The 21119-nt window shown below is 35.3% G+C and overlaps 1 protein-coding gene across 4 annotated transcripts in view; it reads right to left on the reverse strand.

Annotated features, from left to right (window-relative positions):
* PREX2 (phosphatidylinositol-3,4,5-trisphosphate dependent Rac exchange factor 2) overlaps positions 1 to 21119 on the reverse strand; it is a 172455-nt gene that overhangs the window by 82100 nt on the left and 69236 nt on the right. For all 4 annotated transcript variants that reach the window (XM_027698859.1, XM_027698772.1, XM_027698933.1 and 1 more), the window contains 11 exons: positions 18625 to 18769; positions 17036 to 17136; positions 13193 to 13296; positions 11821 to 11870; positions 11190 to 11265; positions 10356 to 10428; positions 9050 to 9192; positions 8810 to 8902; positions 7430 to 7578; positions 4969 to 5054; positions 2577 to 2713 (listed from right to left, as the gene is read on the reverse strand). In XM_027698859.1, coding sequence (XP_027554660.1) covers positions 2577 to 2713; positions 4969 to 5054; positions 7430 to 7578; positions 8810 to 8902; positions 9050 to 9192; positions 10356 to 10428; positions 11190 to 11265; positions 11821 to 11870; positions 13193 to 13296; positions 17036 to 17136; positions 18625 to 18769 — 1157 coding nt within the window. The remainder of the gene's footprint in view (positions 1 to 2576; positions 2714 to 4968; positions 5055 to 7429; positions 7579 to 8809; positions 8903 to 9049; positions 9193 to 10355; positions 10429 to 11189; positions 11266 to 11820; positions 11871 to 13192; positions 13297 to 17035; positions 17137 to 18624; positions 18770 to 21119) is intronic.

Consider the following 21119-nt stretch of genomic DNA (forward strand, 5'->3'; position numbering starts at 1 on the left):
ATCTCATGTGACTGAGTGACACATGAGCACAGGAATGGTGGCTTACATGGCCTATACAACCTATAAAGAAGCCACGTGTATGCCTTACATCTTGTTCTCCCCAGCCTATTACTCAGTCACATGTCCATCACACCCTTGTGGAAGGGTCTATCAAGTATGGTATCTCCAGGCTACTCTTCTTTGTCCCCTAGTTTTCAAAAAAATCTTGACAGTCAATTAATCACTCCCTCTCCAACAGCTACAGTAGAATAAATGACATGATTACGACAAATCTGAATTCAGAGACTTCAAAAAGAAGTTTGTAGAAGAATTCAAAGTTAAGCAAGGATAGCAAAACTTTAGGCTGAATGTTAAAAATCTTCACGAAAAGTGTCAAACACATGCAATTATCCTTTCTAATATACAACATTCAGCTGCTATCTTTATCCAATTAATCATATACAACTAAATTTTTGTATGATTAAGGTACTGTTTCTCTCTAGGTTTCCCAGATTCATCTATGCCTTGCTTTTCACTCAATGGCACTGAAATATTTTAATAAGAAAGATTAAATTTCAGAGTTCTCTGTTGATTGTTGGAAGATCCTGTGCAGAAGCTGATCAACAGAAACACTTCTGAAGCCACACTTCTTTGCAGGTACCCCTGAAAGCTTGCTGCTTATTTATGGATTCTTACAGGTTTGCTTGGCAGCATCAAGATGGCCATGCATTAGTATTTCTCTAATAGGAAATACTACACTACTTAAAATGGAAGTCCTTCTTTCAAAAATTAACACAATCTAATGCATCATGACTTGGAGCAATGTTCTTCAAAAGCATTACAGAGGAACAAACTAAGCATAAAACTGACACATTATGGTTAGTATCGCTGCAAATAAATTTTAATTCCAAGAAGTAAAATGTGCTCTCAATTTTTTTTATCCAGACAAGACAGAAAGAAGATAAACATTGTCCAACAGAGGTTACACAGTTATTCACACAGCAAGAATCTGACATGAAACTTCATGCTTCAGACAAGCAGGAAGATTCCTCACCCTGAGAAGTAGAAGATACAAGAAACAGAAAAAGATCTCTTTTCAATTATGCAATTGGCAACCTCAGGAGAGACTGCAATCTTTGTGTTAATTAAAAGATAGGCTAATGCACTGTACTTAAAAAATAGGAGAAATCCATAATCATCTTCCAAATAATTAAAGAAAAACCCTAAATTTCTGATAAGGAAATGAAATTTTAGCTGTCTTGACACCAGTGGGAATACTACCATTTATTCCATTCTAGACAGTTCTCCAATAGTTTTTGATAGCACTATGTCCTGATTTAAGTTTTTCTTGTCAGTCTGGAGAATTTCAGTTATCTGTGATCTGCTGAACTGTGATCAGCTACTTTTTAAGATTGAAATAAATACTCTGTATAGGAAAAACTCCAAGTTATTACACAAGTGGATTAAAAAAAACAAAGTAATTCTTCATGTCAAGGCATTCACGTCAGCCAACATTAATCTATCCTCTTTGCATGTCACTAATATACATAGGAAGTCTACAGTTACACAGAGAGAACACAACTGCTATAAAGAATTTATCTTTTATTCCAGCCAATTTTATACTAGTGCACAAAATATCCTCTCTTTACTAGAGTGCATCTTTCTTTAAATAATAGGTGAACTTGATCTTGATATCCTGTGTAACAACTTTAATTCTGTATTAGCATTTAAACACAAACATCCAGACAACGTTTTCATAAAGACTGTATTTGTATGATGCAGTTCTAATTATATAGTTCTTATATCTATGCAGTAGGTGTGGGAAAAGGATTTCACTCTTGATTTTAATTGGATTTTTCTCCTCAGTAAACACGTACTGGAAGAGTTTGTGAAGTTAATTAACGATATTAGTTCACAGTTCATGAAAAATTTGAAGGGACTTGGAAAAATTACGTTCTAGAATCCAGCTGGTTTTGTTTCTCTTCCTTAAACTTGTGTCTTGGAAGCCTGAGATTTTCTCTTAAACTAATATGAAAAAGATAACAAAATTTGCATGTTTCGATTAACAAAAAAAAAAAAAAGGAACTTCTGAGTTCTTGAATGTATGTTTATTCCTGAGATTGGAATGCAATGGGAACTCTGACCTTTATAGATGACGTATATGCACTCTGTTCTCTGTGTGCTGAAGTGTTACAAAATTCTGGAAGAAGATCAGCACTTTGCATTTCATTCTCCTGCTGCTGAGCAGGGAGCAAGTTGTGTGATTCCTCTCCATCAAGATGAGAATATATCTCATAAGGCTTTCTGCATAGGCCTGCAGAAATACTTGAAATAATCCTTTAAAAATACCATATAAAAATTATCTATAAGATTAGATTCATTTCAGTGCAGAAATTAAACAGACCTTGAACATCAACAATACATCGAGCAATCTTCAGCTTTTATATTTCAACTGGCTTCCCTTCAGTTTTATTCACCACTCCTTTCCCCTCACCCCACTCAAACACAACGGATATGTGGAGAGAGATAAAACACCACACTGTTTATTTTGACCAAAAAAAGAAACTTAGAAGAAAACATGCGAGTGTAAGACATACCTGCATTGGCCGCCTGTACTTCCTGCACGCTGTGACATGAGCAATAACACTTGCATGAGTCTCTTTGCTGACATTAATTCCATTCACTTTGATTATGCACTGGCCAGGATGGAGACCTGCCGCAGCTGCCACTGTTCCTATTAATAAAAATATACATAGTTAATAAACTTCTTTGCCTAAACATCTCCTTTAAAGTTTACAGTCCAAAAATCCTCTTTTATTTTTTTATCAAAACCTGTTCTCACCAATTCTTACATACTTCACCAACCACAGGGTGCTTCTGTAGTCAGCTGGACTCCAAGAAAATGGAGTTCACCAGCAGATGATTCCATAAAAAGAGACCAGACAATTTTCTAAAGGCTGTTTTATAAAACAACAAATGCTGATAAGTAATATGAAAATATTAAAATTTGTCTTAAAGAAAAGGACTTCAAAAGGATAAAATGGCTCTAGCTTGAAAGTCATTAACTACTTAGCGACTACTTAGACTACTTTTATTCTGAATTCTTTTATATGAACCAAGATTATGAGCTTCTTGATTAATTCAGGTGTTTAAATTTTACATACAAAACAGAAACTTTCTGACAATTCATAAAGAAGTATCAGAGCATACTAGAGTTTCATGTTAAAATTAAGTGAAATATCCAAATCCAAAGACATTTCAAAGGATATTGTTCTTATTTTCATCTTTCCTACCAACACAATTATAGCAGAGTGCCTTGCAGCTTTAAGTCAAAATACACAGAGATAATTAAGTAGAATATCTCAAATTTAAATATTGAGGGGGAGGTGGAGGGGTACAACCCAACACCAAAACAAAACATTCTCTTAAAATAACATAAAATATATGGTTTGGTGATTTATTTTCACAATGGAATAATCACTTTGGGAAAATCTTCTAGCCACTGAATAGGTACTACTACAAAAATAGCAGCTGTCTCCAGGTCTTTCCAGTGTGACTCAAACCCGCACCTGAAAGACAGCCTGATGGAGTATGACCTTAGTTCCAGCTACCTGAACATTTGCCCCCTAATGTCTCTCTTGATGCTGCCACATAGGAGCAAGAAAGTAAAAATCTATTGCCTGGAGACTGCCAGACTGCTAGTTGCTATGAAAGAAAAGGCAAGACTGAATTTGCAGAGTTGACAAATGGAAAAGTTTGTCGCAACTGCATAACTTGTCAGTTGGGCATATTTGACAAGGAAATACTTCCAGAATATACCTGAATTTCCCTCATTTTAGGAACTATCACTATTAGATGATAGATGCATTTTAAATCTAATAAAAAAGAAAGTCATTGGAAATCACACCATTACCAGCTATTGCAATCTCCCCTCCCCCAAAAAAACAACGTAAAAATAAACATCTAAATAGGCCTTATTAAATATCTTTCTCTAAAAAAAAAAAATCTCTCTTCAAAATACCCCAAGGTCCCAATTCAGGAAAGTATTTAAGCATATGCTTAAAATCTTTCAGATTTAGCAAACCACACAAGGAAGAACTTGCATATTGTTGAGGCTAATTGGAACAAAGTATGTGCTTAATGAATAAGGATAGGCAGTTGAATTGAGATCCAGGTGCAGAAATAATTATCACATCAGCTCAACAGTCTGTAGTTTATTAGTCTTTCTCTTGAAAATCTAATTTCTGACATCACAGCCTAGAAAAAAGTCATCAAACTCTGTTCAAATCTGGCTGTTTTGCAGATCAGTTCACTTAACATTCCTCAGTTACAAAGGCAGAAGGGGGTAAAAGGACACAACTCTCCCACAATAGCTGAAAATACAGTTCATTTGCTCTAGCATTAACAATATGAGACAGCAACAGAGAATGTTTCAGCTTCTTTATCACAAGTCAAAAATGTATTACACCATTCAAAAACATACTGGGGTAGGAACTCCAAGCATTTGACAATCACATCCCAAAATGGACAAAACAGTATTTACATGAAACATCTGCAATTACTAAGACAGACTAGGTCACTAGCAGTCTTGAAGAGGTTTTTGAAAAGTGCATTTTCAGAACATTGCAGAAACAAATGGCCACCTAAAAAAAAGTAGTGCTCAGGAAGTGACTGGTTCCCAACAACCAAGCATTGGAGAAGGTGATTTCACATTCATCAGCTATTCCTTAATCTGTAAAGAATGCACAGCTCTAACTTAACTTTTATACACTGGTATAAGTACATACTAAAAACGAAGGTGGAAGATCTATCCAAAGTTTACAGAGTATAAGAACACAAAATAATCATATTTGGGTTTATTTAATATTGCTACTTTGGGTGAAAAACATCTAAGCTGGATCAGTAGACCTAATTTTGATTTATCTCAACCAAGCCATTTAGATGTTAAATGCATATTTACTAGTAACATTGACAGCTCTTACAGCTTACCTCTCCCAACAGCATGGACAACTGATGGGCCAAAGCCCCGGATTTGGAATCCAAGTCCATCTGCAGAGTCAGGAATCTTCACTGTCCTGATACAAGGAAAGATTGAATATGAATGTAGCAAAAGGTAGCATATTGTTACTCAAGATAAAAGTGGACAGCTACAAGCAGATTACAAGGGTGTAAGATTCCACATTTTTATTCAATTCACAGTTTCAAATTCTGCACCATTCATATTCCAGATACGGTGCACCACTGGCATCAGAAATAAGAGCAAGCTGAGACAGCGAAAAATATCTATTTCACAGGGAAATTCAATATACCGATTACAACCAAAACACCACCATAGCTTTAAAATTCCTCCCAAAGGATCTGGCATTTGGGTAAGTTGCCACAGCACAGCAACACTGAAAGCCCGAGGAAGGCAGTCAGTCTCTCAACCAAGAGGACAGAGCCTGGGGACCACAGAGCATGGTAGGCCTGGTCAGATAAGCTGCAGAAGACTTCAGAGCCTAAATCCATATTGTAATTTGTTAACTTCTAAGTGTCTACTCAGTGAGTTTTCTTGAAAAAATGTTTTGTTGCAGTTTTTCTGAGCAGCAGTACTGAGATTTGTAAAGCAAGAATCATCTACTGCTGTTCATATGACTTGTAAGCACACTGTGCTACGCTCCTGCTTGGTCTAAACCTACTGAAAAACACAGTTCTGAGATGCAAAATTCGCATCTACTCCTTAAAATTAAGCCCTGAGTTCACTCAAAGTAAGCTAGCTTACCCACATGACATCAGCTCAGAATCTTGAAAAAGCAACACAGCTGCATTAGCCCTTATCAGAGCTAGTTAAGTCAGGCATAACAGCGCACTGATTTAACTTTGCAGCTTTTCCCTCCAGAGCCAGTTCCGTTATTATTTCAGAGATGTTTGCCCCGAGCTCCATTTGCCATTGCAAAAGCAAACAAATTCAAATTGATTTGGACTGTAACAAACTTGATCTACAGGCAGTTTTGACTACTATAATTGCATCATTTCTTGCATTTCTTTTTTTTTTCCCAGTATACATAACGTTAAGCATTTGGAGATGACTATCATCAGAGGAGATCCAAAACTCACCGAAGTCTACAATTTCTTTAAATATTAGAATATTATTGAGATTAATAAATTTTCATTTGAAATATTTTTGTAAGTATAGCATCATTTAATGTACTTACATATTAATTAAAGTTGATACAATTGATATGCATTCTGAAACTGCTTTGTGAACATGCTAATGAACTATGAAAGACCATCACTGAAAGTTTAGGCTAAGAATTTAGGAGAAAACTGTCTCTTCTGTCAAAACAGTTATGCTAGCAGCAGCTACTGACAAAGAACAGGCAGCACGGAGAAACAGATTCTTTAACTCCTGTGAGCTCCTCATTCATTGGATCAATTCTGTCAAACTTGAAATTCACCCACAAGTTCTGTCAGAAATTAAACTAAGATCTACGCTAAAGAAAGGCCAAGATATGCCTTTTATGCTTGCTACAACACTATGGTCAACTGGTTTGGGTGAATTTTTTGTTGTGATTTTTGTTTGGTTAGGGAAGGGGGTGGGGTGGTGGTGTTGAATTATCAGTCCAGATGAGCATCTTTATGCCATATTTCTTTCTTTGCTCTTTTCCCCTTTCTGGTTGCCATTTAACTTCTCAAGACACCATTGCTTATTAACAGGAGAAGTACATCTCCATTCTACCACTGAACCAAAGGGACGCACTCTGTGTATGCTATCTCGTTAAAGAGCATGGCTCCTCTTTACTCTGCAAATTTTGATCAAAATTACTCCTGACCAGTGTTTCTTAGGTCTCCTCCTTCTTTGTTATATATAAACTAGCAATAACTGCATTAACTTTATAAATATACATATTTGATGGATGCACATATTAGGCCTCACTTTGTATTTCTTTTACATAACAAAACTTACATTTAGGTAGGAATGGCCAAACCTGTGTACAGAAATGCATCTGTTACATAAAGATGAGGAACTGTTTACTTGTTCCTGCTGTTTACACAACCAGCACACACGCTGAAGGGACCCATTAGACCACAGTCTGACTATGCCAAACCAGCAATTAATCCCCAGACACAGGAACTTATCTAATACACAGTGTGAGAGATAAGTGATCAAAACTGTCTGTACAGTCAAGGACACTTCATTTGCACTTGCAATTCCTGCATGTATTCAAAGTGGCAGAGCTGAAGATCTAAAGTACTCATGTTTCACTTTGGCTGACTCACAAATACAATACAACAAAATCTAAGCAGATCAAATCGCTTGAATTTACAAAGTTAGTTCAGATACAGCATTTCAAATAACTTTACAATATTTCAAATAACTTTACAAATAGTTCTCTCTGAAGTTCCACTGGTCTTTTAAAATTCACTTCAATTTTGTTTGTAAAATTTCCCCAAAGGAATGACAACTTACTCCCGTGGTTTAGTGCTCACAAGAACCCGCAGGGGCTTTCTGCTGTTTAAACAGGCTTTCAGGAAGCAATCCACTTCACTGAAGGGTCGCAGAAAAACCAGGTCACCATTAATGGCAAAGATTTTCTTCCCAACTTCCAAGCCTGCCATCTAGAAAACAATAACAGTTTATAACCACTAACATTATGTTTTCTTCTGTTGGCATGCAACCCCAGTAGGAATAATGACATGCACATTCACTTGACATTCTTTATGACTCCTTCATGTACCACACACAAAGGACTTATACAACAAAATGCTTCTAAAACCAGTTAAATTGATGTGAAGGGTACAGTAAACACTCATTTTGAAGAGACCTAAATACAAGACCTAGTCTTAATCAAGATTTTATGAGAGTATTACAATATCAGTTAATACTTTTACTAATTAACACAACAGCTTTGATTGAGCCATTTATTTTATGACAATACTTAATTTGTTCATCCATCATTTTCCAAAGGAACTAAAGCTTCTTTTCATAAAGGAAGACCTAATTAAAATTTTAGTAAGTGAATATTTGTTAAGTTCCAAAACAAAACAGTTTTTAAACTTTGGTGTAACAAGAAAGGAACCACAACCAGTTGAACGACAGGAGTGGCTCAGGGTATGCATTAAGCCTTAGCACCATCTGAGATCATGGCAGAATCTGACTGCTAGAAATCAACCTATATAGCTCTGTGGCTGTATTATATTATTGATTTGCTGTGTCTTTTTATAATTTAAATTTCTATTCCACCATGAGATTTAGAAAGCCTTGAAATCTAGGTCCAAATTTTTTCCCTCACGAAAGAGACTCGTTCTTTATCTTTACATATATAGACTCCTGTGCAGTTCAGTAGAATATGAATCTACCCGAAGAGCATCTAAAGCAATACCAACAAACAGGAAGACTGCAATTTATTCATTTAGATTCTCAAATTCTAGACTTTATATAAAGCTTGATACATCTTTTACTATGAAACACATCAGCAGCAACTCACAGACTAGCTCTATACTCATTTCATATTCTATCAAAAATGTTTACTACACTCAGGATTAATGTCATCGTGGGAATATTATAAAATGCATAAAAATAAAATTATAGATTTTATATCACTCACTATGACAATTTAGCTGAGCAGAAAATAAGTGTTCATAATGGTAAGAGCAACATGTTAAACAAAAAAAAAACAAAACCAAAACAAAACAAAGGAAAAAAAGGGAATAAGATTCATAAGCACAGCCTTCTTGGAAAGTTGTCACAGTTACCTTCTACCACTATAGACTTTCCTATCTGATGCACAAAACATACATCTGTGATCAAGTAAGTCAAACAGGGAAGATAATTTATAATACTTGATACCTCAGCATTTGATCCTTTCTCCACCACTTTAATAATTGGCACCTTATTTTTATCTTCTAAACCAAAACCATAGGTGCCTTCATTAGATTTAATCTGAAAAATAAAATTGTTTAAAATATTGTTCAGAAAGCCATTAAGAAAAGCTGAAGTATATCCTCATTAAATAAACAGTCAAAATTTATTGTCACTATGACCAATTCTTTTACTCATCAAAGCATACAATCACCGAGTTTCACTCACCAGTAATGACTTGGCTATGACATTTTCCACTACTTTCAGATCATGTTTCATGAGTCTGTGCTTCATATTTGATCCTTCCATTTCTTCATCCGCATAAAAACGGAACAGCAGTGGTTCATCTTTAAATTCACTTTTCTCTAAGACTGTGTGATAGAAAACCACACATCCTTTTTTAATTTTGAACTTTTTAATATCATGTCTTTCATAAGTCATAAAATACTGAACGTGCATACACATATTGAATGCTAGCAAAGTATTTGTGTGTGTGTGTGAATCTAGGGAAATCGTTTAACATATGCAACAATTGTTATTTGGATCCATTACAGATAGGTATCACTAAGGTCATTTTTCAACTACAACATGTGGATTCCACCAAGTTGAGAAAGCCCATTAGCTTGAAATCATTTTAGTAAAAATGCAAAGTGCAAGGTTTCTTTCTAAAAGGGATCTTAAAATATGATTTTGAAGAGTTCTGCTGGGCAGCTGCTGAAGATGCTCACCAGCAAGTTCTGGCACCCTCCATACGGTGAAGCATGCCAGGTTCAGTCTCAGAAATAGGTTTGGCGGGGATGAGGAAGCAACCAGAACAGCAGATGGATGCAGTTTGTATGTTTAAAAGTCAAAGAAAAAAAATGAAGAATACCAGAGAGGATGTTAATTCTCCCTCCTTCTCTAAACAGGATGATAAAAACATTATTCCTTCTATAATTCCTTCTTCTTTTCATTTCAGTAAATGACCTACTACTTTGATCCTTTCACTGAAATCTTGCCTTTGATGGTATTAAATGGGACCTTGTTCACACCATTTTTGGTGCTGCACACATCTCTGCTCTCCTCTCCCTTCTTTGTTCACTGCTATCGTTACGATTTTCTCATTTTCCTCCAGTCCACTTTCTCCTATTATCACCACTTCACTTTTTTGAAGTCATGCTCCTCCATACTTTATTCTTTCCCCCAAAAATGTCACACTTCTTTCTTGTATGTATCCTAACTTTTTATTGTCTCATCTGTGCAAACATATTACTTGCTTAAGAAATTTCTTGCAAAGTGACTAATAAAACTCCCCCAGGTAAATCCTTTAGAGTATGAATTCCTCAGCAGATGCTATAAAATTGGATATAATTTTCAGAGTATACAATAGCTAATTTTTTTCCTGATGACTGTGGCATAGGTCTCTTCAGTGATACAATAGAAGAATTTTCCATCTGTGCTGTAATATCTTTATCAGCACCTGCATTTCCTTCCAACTATGTAGATAACATTAAAAAGAAAGTAAGCATAGCTTGTACAGAATGTATTTACTTACCATGGTGCATAAACCCATTATCACAAAGAGCAACACCAAATATCATAGCTTCCTCCCTCGTCCGGCAATCTCCCTGTTAAACCATAGAATAATTTTTTTAATATATTTTAATATAGCAGCAAAACGGAATCTGTGCACAATGGCATAATCTCACAGGGATGGCAATAGATGTAGATTATATTTATCATCACCACTTTTATATATACATTTCTAGCATACATACATAAAACAGAATATACAGGTTTATCATACAATCAGAGAATAGTTTGGGTTGGAAGAGACCTTTACACGCTCTAACTCTTTACACTTTGAAATAAATAGGTAAACACTGAAGTAATACTGCATACTCCATAAAAATTGAATGTAATAGAATCTAAAAGTATCACAGTTTTAAACTTTTACTTTATGAAACTAGTGCATGTTGACAGAGTGAACAGGATACCCTGTTCTTGCTTCTAGTTCCTTTAAAATAAAACAGAGTTGTTGACAGTAAACTAGTACTGACTTTTGTCCATCTAATTAGCAGTTTAGGGTTATGCAGAGCCTATTCCTTTAATTTTAAGTCATGAACAGTGTTACATGGTGAATCATAAAGCTAAGTGTCATTAAAACATTTCAAGTTCAATTGCACATAAGGAAGCACAAAAAGAATTAACAGCACAGCTGCTGACAGATGATTGTGTTACTTTACCAGCGTAAGAGGATTACACTTACACACACTGTTCTAATAACCCTTACACAAAGTGTTTGCATGTTATTCTGCTTGATACATCTCTAGCTTTCAGATCAGAATTTAAATGCACAACATACATAAATACAAAGGTGTATACTTGCCTGTGCAATCAACCAATCTATGAATTTGTTAGCCATAACCACAGATTTGTAGGTTCTCAAGTGATAATCTTTATCCCTGTTCAAAACAATGCAAAACGATTTTAAAAAATCAAACAAAAGCTCAAAAGAAACAGAAAAATATTTGTATTTTATAAACAAGTTAGTGCAAGCATGAATTGAGCATTTTATAATGGTTCAGAAGTTTCTTCTGGAGGAAAAAAACTAATTAAACTTTTCAATGTAAACAGAAAAGTGGAGGCTGACTACATCTTACTTGGGTGACAATGGCACTGGATTATAAAGGCAGGTGTGTTGTTACAGCTGTGACTCCCCAGACAAGGTAATGGAGTGTAAGTGAAGGAGTATACTAACATATACGGTAAGCATATAAGCATATCCATCAGGACCTAGAAGGCTCTAGAAGCCTGTTAAAAAAGTCATCTTGAACAGAGTTGGTAGTCACTTAAGGATTCAGTTATACTTTTTGTCTTGATAGCCCTTCAATCTTATTTGATTACTCTCAAAAGACCAATCTCGAAGGGATGGATTAGGTTTCTACATTCAAACACAGTATCTTCAGATTATATACTACTTCCAAATGACTCTCTAAAGATTTCCCAATTGGACTCACCTAATTACTGGGGTAAACAGACTGTGAAGGCGACAGTACAGTCGTACACCCTGTTAAAGAGAAAGAGGTGGTGTTAACCCCATGTTCACATCATACAGTGCATAAGAGGCATGGGCACAGTAAGGAAACCTATATGTTGTAAACGCACTTCATTTACATAGCAAAAGAGTCTGTTCAAATTTTTATGTATTTTCATGTGCCAAAACTTAATGTTTCCAGATAACAGTACTGGTGAATAAATTATGAGAAAGCAAACATGTCCAGTCTAAACTAAGCTTCGCTGAGACACATGCAAAAAGGATTAGCTTTAAGGTAGCACTAAAAAATTCTGAAGGTTTGAAATAATTTGAAAGAAAAGTACACAAAAAATAAAGCAATGTCTCCATGCATTACAGTTGTCCTAAATACTGGTTGTTACTCTACACACAACTGAGTAATTAAAGTAAAAAATACTGTATTTCATTATATAGATCAGTACTTCACTTATAAATTGAAATTATAACTAATTCATTTTAAAAATGCAGAATATTCAACAATTAGAAATGTTTTAATTTAAAAACCAGAAAATTAAACATTTGGAGTAGTTTAAGAAACTACCATCAGAAAATTGCATTTATAAAAGGAAAACACATCAGTATTACTTAGTGAACTATTAAAAACCAATTATGTTCACAACATGCAAGAAGAACAGTGCATAACAGTGTCAACTTAGATTCCATCATACTTTCTTCTGCCTGGTAGTTCAGTACTGAAGATTCCTCTAGATGCCCCTTACATTAACAAGTGCCAGCAAAAAAGTGAACAACACTGTAATGTAATACCCAAATGCAGACGTTTTTGACTGATTCAAAATCATGAAAAATTTGAATATTAATGAGTTTAAAGGCAACTTTGATCAATCTTTTCATTATGCTCAGTAGCACAGATGTATAGCACTACCTACGTGTGTTTGAATATCTACATGACTATAGATTTACTGCCTTGTTAAGGCACTAATAAAAGACATTCAGATTTAAGAGAAATTTTAAATCAGTTTCTTACTTATAGCTTCGTATCTATGAAAATGGACTGAAAAATACAACAGGCTGAAACACCAGCTTCAGAATCCCCCACAAACCTAGGCAATGCATCCTGCACATGAAACCACTGAATAATAACTATAACTAAATAACAGTAATCTTTCATTTTTTATTTAAAATGTATAACAAGAAACCAAAATCTTCCAAATGGAAAACTGAATTCGATTGACATTGAGACTGGTAACTCTGAGGTGATGTTGTTTATTCCAGCATAATACTTTACATTTTTTTTCAAGCAGAGCCTCAGTTTCTGATGTGTCCTTCCTAATAATAGCAACTATTTTATTCTGTACCTTGGAGATCACATCCTGCATCTCATTTCTGGGGTAGTATGTTCCATCATCATATCGGAATCTATATAGCATGTGTTCAGGTTTGAATTGGTGCTTATCTGTAACTAAATTTAAAAAAAAAAGTATTGTTTGATTACTTTCTGAAGAAATCAACGAGAGAGAAAAAAGTCAGCATCATTTCTTCTAATAACAGCCCATTACACAGCAACAGGTAGATTTCAGACAGGAAGGGCAGGAAGCCCAATTAGATCATCTCCTCTAAGTTCCTTTACGCCACTGACAATATTTCTTAGAACATTTCAGTAGTAAAGAAAAAACCAAACAATTTCAAGTCACATGGCAAAGAATAAGGAAAACAGATAGGGAACAGCATGAAATTTAGGTACTCAAATCTTTCTAGTCTTCAGTGCTTTGCAAAGCTTATTGACAAAATATGACTTCTTTTGCAACTCTTCATACTATTCTTACACACAATTTTCTGTCCTCACTCTTGCTGAGGCCAATCTCAAATGATTAGGTAAAGATATGAACCCTTCACAATACATTTGACCAGTCCTGAACTCGGGAAAAAAGGGAGAGGGAATGTCTTCCCCTATATACAGACAGGCAGAGGTCATAAGTGCAAGAGACTGGCAATCATTACAAAGATTTTGATAATCTATTTCCCCAAAGACCCATGAAAAAAAATCTTAGCAAGTGGATTTCCAGTGTTTCACAAGATTCCAGCACCAAACCTCAAAACTTCAAGTGTTTTGTCAAAATAGTCATATCATAGGATACAAAGCTTCTCCTGGAAATAGTACTACTGCAAGTCTTTCTGAAAAACAGCCAATCCATTTGATGGCTGAGGACAGCATTAGGCACTAGCACCATCCTAGGATAACTTTTTTATTAATTATAGTTTTGCTTGCAGTTGTAAGCTTTAATTTTGAAACTAAATTTACATGTCATCAATTGATAAAGAAGGGTAATGTAATGTCTTCATTAATCAAAGTAAGACACCTGACAGTGTTAGGTGTAAGTGATTAAGCCACCATATATAATTCTCTTCCAAAAACTTAGTTAGGCATTATAAACTTTGTATAGTAAGGTGCCTTCTGTCTGTGTCATTTTTCATGCTTCTTCAAGCTCTTTACTATCTCCACACATCATCTGACACACAGATATAAAAACTGAACTTCATATATTAAATGGTTTCACTAGTGTCATGTGCTAGAGGAAAATAACTTCTCTACCTGCATTTGATATATCTACTAATAGGAAAGCCCAGGACACTATTCCAATTGCCTTGAACTAATGGTTCATGCTAAGGTGATTATCCAAAATAATTTCTAAGCTTTTTACGTATCATTGCTTCTAAATACATCAGATATAGACTAAAAAATTTTCACACATAAGGCCTAATGTAAGTATCTAAATGGATTTTAATGGATTGTGACCATTTAACTCGGGGAAAAAGATATCTTCTAATTCTGTAATTAAGAAAAAATTCTCGTGGTTGAAGAAAAAACATATTCCACTAGATTAACATAAATTAAGAGCTTTTATAACCACCAAGTACCGAAAATAGAAAAACCACCAGGACAGTTTTGCCTAAGGCCAAGTTGTTCATTATTATTACAGGGATGCACTGAGAGGGAACCGGGATCACAAAGCACCTTTCCTTTCTTGCATGCCCATCATGAACACAGCAGGCTATGCCCTCCGAGTACCACTCTGTCTTTGCAGTCCTGACTTAACCACAGTGCACCAGAAACTAAGGCAGTAGTTCCACAGGGCTGGCACATCCTGAGTTTCAAACACTTCAGCTGATGAAAAGCTGTATTACCACTAAAATAAGAAAGCCCAAGTCAGTTTACATATCACTTCCAACATTATACCTACATTTATGCTGGGATACATATTTATATGGCACAGACTAAGAAAAAGGAACACATTTGGTCTTTTCATTTACTTCTTTGCCAGTGTATTTTAAATCACATCAGTACATCAGTCCAAGAAACCGTGCAGCCACAGAAATACCTATTCATTTTAAAACTATCTGATATTCAGTTTATTTTTGTAACTACAAAGCTCCTTACTAACTTGAGACAAAGCTGCCATTTCTCATCATCATGAGCAAGTCACTGGACCAAGTATCTCAGCCCACTGACTGATACAAGTAATTTCAGATATCACAGAATTCTACCAGGTGGATTTAAAATAGCAGCATAGCAAGATACAACAAGATTTTTCCCCTTATATAAAGTGGAGGGAAAAAAAAAAAGGAAAAGCCGTAACTTTTCTACTTCCAAGAGTTCACACACCAGGAAGTAAAACAGTGCCCATCACAACACGGTTCTGTCATTGCTGGAATGAACTCCAGCACAGTGACAATGATGGCCTAGTGAATATGCAAACTCTAACAAAGACCTCTGCAATATTTGCAATGTAAATAACAGCCAAACTTTCTTTCTCCCTTGATCCCTCTGTGAAAACAGATGGTTCATTCAACTCTATTTTAAGAATGCTATTTTCAGTGAACCACAGCTGGATCCACTATTCAAAGTAGCATGTCTGGCTTACATTTCTATGCTCTAATATAATTACCCTTTTATCTCATGAGACTACACAATATTCATTTGATTCTGTATTGAGAAATTCTATGATTGCATTTAGGATATAAATTACAAGATCAGGAGAAGAATCTGGCAACTAAACGATTTCATTGAAAACAATTCTCTGTGTGTAGTAAACATAATGGCATCTGACATTTGAATGATTGTGGAGGAAAGTCATGTAGACTGACATTAAAGAATTAAAGGCTACATGACCACTGATGAATAACCCTAATTTTTTTCCTCCTACTCTGCATGTGTTTAGAACACACACAGCTAAGCGGCACTATGTTTCTTCCACTTTCTTTTCAGTCAAAAATCAGTATTAAATTCATTTCTGGATGGAGTATAATAGTGTACTAGATGGAGTTTTGAAGTGTATATTATCAATGAATCCATCTAAATTTACACCCTGGATCTATGATGGAACAGTAGCTAACTTGACAGCTGTTTCATCATTTGCTTTTTAAGTGACTGTATCTATTGTATGCCAAATATGCCTTCAAAACCAGAAGTTTCTCCAGTTCATTTATATGGTCCTGTTAGACTATACCTTGTAATAGGGACAGAGATGAGGACCTGCTCTGGAAAGAGAAAAATGCTGCCAATGGTAATTACCTGCAGAAATCAAACATTCTTATTGGCCATTTGAGAGATACGTCTCTCCACAATGAGCTAAATGCAGAGAATTCACTTAAAGTTTCAGCATAAAAATATAAATTTTAGTAACTATATAATGTAGTGAAAAGAAGGCCTTAAAATTCAAAAGATTAAATTGTTGGGTTCTAGGCTGGATTCCATCAGCTTGAGTTGTAATACCTAACAGATGAACAGGCACATTTATCAACAGCCAACTGCGACTCACTCTTGCATAATTCTTAGTTGAACATGTATCCCTAAAATGTCTGGCCTTAATAAAGATTAAAATCCTTAAAAACAGTGTACCGTTCTGTGTTCCCCCAGAATTTATTTTTGCTTACAAGAGAACAGCAATGTTTCTCTAGGTCCCTATTTTCAATGTTGTGATCCCAACAGCATAGATGTAATGTGATTAAATCAATCAAACCTTTCCCAGTAAATCTGCTGTGCATGGACGATGGGCTCATGAGGTCCCTGGAAGGATATAATGCAGATTCAACAAGCCATCTTGGGTTAACAAGACCATATTTTTGTCAGACAAAATTAAGTCCACTCTAATTACAATAATTATCTTGAAAAGAAGTAATTTAAAACTGACTATACTTACCATGATGGATAATGCCATTCTCTAATAAAGCTTGACCAAGATGAACACCTTCTTCAGATTTGTGTATCTCTCCAATTTCCAACAGCCAGGACACAAATTCACTGAAATAAAAACAGATACAGAAAACAAACTTTACATGTCATACTACCAAATCTACTGTATTTCCATCTCCATTACTAGTGTTTCTAACTAGTCTAGTGAATGATTCTTAAGCCTAGTGATCTTCAAATTATCATACCCCCTTTATTTTGATGTAAACACATACGGTTTCCCACGAGATGTTTCCTTTTTTCTGCTCAGAAGTATTCCATGCATAAAGTTTACCTGGCACATAGTGAAGACTTTCCATGTTTTCTGGGATTTCCTAAACTAGCATAGTCACATTTGACCAGGCAGACCAACATAAGGCAATCCCAGACACACATACTGCACCTGCCCAGGACAGATATGTCACGACGACAGACCATAACCACAGAATGACAGAACAGTGGGCTTGTTACTTCCAAGGTGTGTCTGATATGACATCCTGAGCATATACACAAAGTATATACTTCATGTGCAGGAAATGCCTGCCTTGTATCACAATAAAACTGATGCAGTTCAGAGACATCAAGTTTACAGCATATGTGTAGGTTACAAATCAAAAGTGTAATGAGGTAGTACAACCTTCACTGTCATGGGTGACCCAGAGGCCGGCAGAAGTGTTCTTCAAAAGGGTCCACTCCAAACACAGTACAGAAAAGCACCCATTTGACGGTAGGTTTAAACAGCTCCTCACCATGAGTGTATTCTTTACCTGCTTCCAACAACTTCACTGAGGAAATATGACTCAACCATAACTCAATCATTAATCTTAATCCTGGTTTCCATTCTCTTCAACTATGTCACTTCTGACAGCACATAAGAATCTCTCAAGTTTCATTTCCACTTTTGAACCCAGTGGTATCTTCCTTACAATTTGTTTGTGTAAAACTTGCTGTGCTTTATAAAAGTGCTTTTCATGCTTAACCATCTTATGGTCAAATGAAATAAGCGATAAACCCTTTTTTTCCATACACACATTTTTAGGGTATCTCTTTCTTTCTCTTTCATTCAGTCTTAAGCTGTAGGTATAATATGGCATTATAAAGATCCCCCTGATAATATGGGTAAATTTTTAACTACATAAACCTTACTTAGTAACTCTGTTCCTGACATTCAAGCAAGAGGAGGATAGGAGCAGTTTTAGAGACAGAGATTGTTTTAAGTGGAATAAATAATAAATAAACTTTACACTCCAAACTAGTCATTACAGAGACAAAACGCATTAAACAAGCTGAGATTCATTTTTTTAAACAAACTAATTCACTTGACACACTTTCATATTTTCATCATGCCTTTGCAGTCTTGTCTCTTTAACAGAACTACTTTGCAATATGAATATATATTCATAAATTTCAGGCAGACCAATTTACATTTTGGCTAAACTCTGTGAGGCAAATAGGCCTCACAGACATTGCAAATGAATTGTGGTTTCCACAGAATCCCAAAGAAGATTTAAAATGTGTTTTTATATGGTAAAAATTCATGCTACCAAACGCATATAATACCTTCCAAGAAAGCATTTGGGAAAAGTGGTTAATTTCCTCTTCCTGTCTTTGATGAGATTCCCTTGTTTGCACATCATTTTGTACAGTCTTTCTCCTTGCTCAGAGATCATCACCCAAGTGTCCTGTTCCATGCCCAATTTTAAACCTGCCAAAAATGCATTAAAACTTTATGAAGTGATATTGCCATTATATACCTTCCCCAAAATGGAGAAGCAATACCAATATTTTAATACAAAAAAAAAGTAAAGGAACTGTTTTCCATTTTTTTCTAACAATCAAGTTAAACTATGAACATCTAATTCTCATAAGGCATAACCAAAAGATATTTTAAAGTTCCTTATAGTGAAGTTAAACTATTAGTCATTCAACATCACCACTAGCTTTTTAGTAATAAATACTAATGCTGTGATTTTCAGATTTCAGTATATGAATATTTGCAAGGCAGTAGTCATGTCTTCACACATTTAAAATAAAAGAACCTCGGTTTTGTTTTTATCATGTGATAATAAAAATGCCTTCACTTAAAAGAATGTTTTTCAAATTTCCAATTAATAATAACTGGTTAACTGTTATACATATGTTAGTTTCACATAAGATTAATTCACCCCTCTTCCACAAAAGCATATACGTGACTTGATTTTTATTTGCTTCAGAATTTTTTCAACAATGGAAAGCTATCAAGGGTTTTAGTTCAATATTTTTTACTGGTTTATTTTTTTCCTGTTTATCTTCTTGAAAAAATCATTATGTTTTTTGAGTAACAGATGATCAAATCCAGTTTTTGTTGAATTATGCATCCTATGGCCATTCACAGAAGCTTGTATTCAAGGAATTCCACAGACTTTCATATCCCACATGCTTTCTCAATAAACAGTTATTAATGCTGGACAGAACCACACATTTCTTGAGTGTCTTGTGTACATGTTCTCAGTTTCTGTTCAGATTTTCATAATTTTAAAACTATAACTGTACACATAACTGTACAGGTGACAAGTGGTGTCCCTCAGTGCTCTGTCTTGGAACCGTTGCTCTCCAGTATCTTCATCAATGACACAGACAGTGTGATCAAGTGCACCCTCAGAAAGTTTCCAGATAACAGGTGTTTACAGGAAAGCCACCAAATTGACAGAAAGACTTCAGTAAAATTTTCCAATTCAGCTTGATTTCTCCTAGCAAGAAAATACAATCTATGAAAAGGTCCTAGTTCATAATTCAATTACCAAAGCTGAAAACTAAATTACTTCATTCAGGGCATTCTCTCCTTTTAGTTCAGCTTCTGCTGCATGGATTCCAAATAAAAGTACAGGTTGAGTTTCTCTAAGTCCATTGAATCTCTGAGTCTTCCAACTCAATTGTTTTTGGAGATTCTGTGTTGCAACCTGAATCTACATGTGCCCCAGATCCTCTCCTCTTTGTTTCATGGCTGTCTCCTTGTTTGGCAAACCCACTGAAAACATCAGGAACTGAACATTTCCACAAATTTTTAGAACGCTAAAATCCTAAGACATGTCTTGGCTTTTGGATAGCTACCTCAGACCTCAAGCTTGCCAAGGTTTAGCTCAAACTCATCCCTTCTACCAGTTGCTCAGTTTATTAGTGTGAAATAGTAAGAATTCATCAACATAAAGTACACCTACTTAATCTTTGTATTTCTTATCTGAGGTAACAAGAGCCCAAGGAAGCCAAGAAACTTAACAGTGAAGTGGAATTTACTGAAAACATTTTAGTAGGTTCCAGACAAGGTCCTATACAGAAGCAGATAAACCTGGGTTTTGTTGTATTTGACATCATCTCTACCACATTGCTTTCTCATTTGTTATTTTAAAAATGTTGAGATTTTAGAATGTTAAAGCATCTTTTTAGCTTTTCTGCTATTAATTCCTGGTGACACTATTAATTAGCCAGTGCTCAAATACCCTATTTGAAACTCTGGTCCTACAACAGATGTTCTACAAGCATCAGTATTCAACTTTAAAAGACCAAAGAAAATATTGTTGGTCTCCATTTACAACAGAAGCACAAAACAACAATTACTGCAACAGGCAACAGAAAATCTACACAATTCAGGAAAAGCATTACAGACCTAAATACAAGGCCATATTTTCCTTCAATATCAAGACTCCAAACAACATTACTAATATGCATATTTTAGCTTGCAAATGAAATTAGCTCCAGAAAATTATGATGTGTCATCTTTCCCTGCTTCTACTTTGTGCTGGGTTCACCTTGAACACGTGAAGTTATTCATGGTCACATTTGAGATTATATTTCATCCAAGTATTCTTCCACCTTAATTCAGTTATTCAAAAAGATAGTGGTTTGTCACTGGTGATTTCTTAATTTCTTTGGCAGGGGAGAATACATCAAAGATGGGGTGGTGGGTACGTTCTGTACCATTTCACTTTAGATCATCCGCATTAAAATCCAACACTGAAAACCTGCTCATTTCAGTGATTCAAATGGCCAGTCACAAAGGGAATCAATGCATAAAAATC

This window comes from Neopelma chrysocephalum, unplaced genomic scaffold (assembly GCF_003984885.1).
Source record: "Neopelma chrysocephalum unplaced genomic scaffold, ASM398488v2 Primary Assembly neopelma1_22, whole genome shotgun sequence".
Classification (NCBI taxonomy): Eukaryota; Metazoa; Chordata; class Aves; order Passeriformes; family Pipridae; genus Neopelma; species Neopelma chrysocephalum.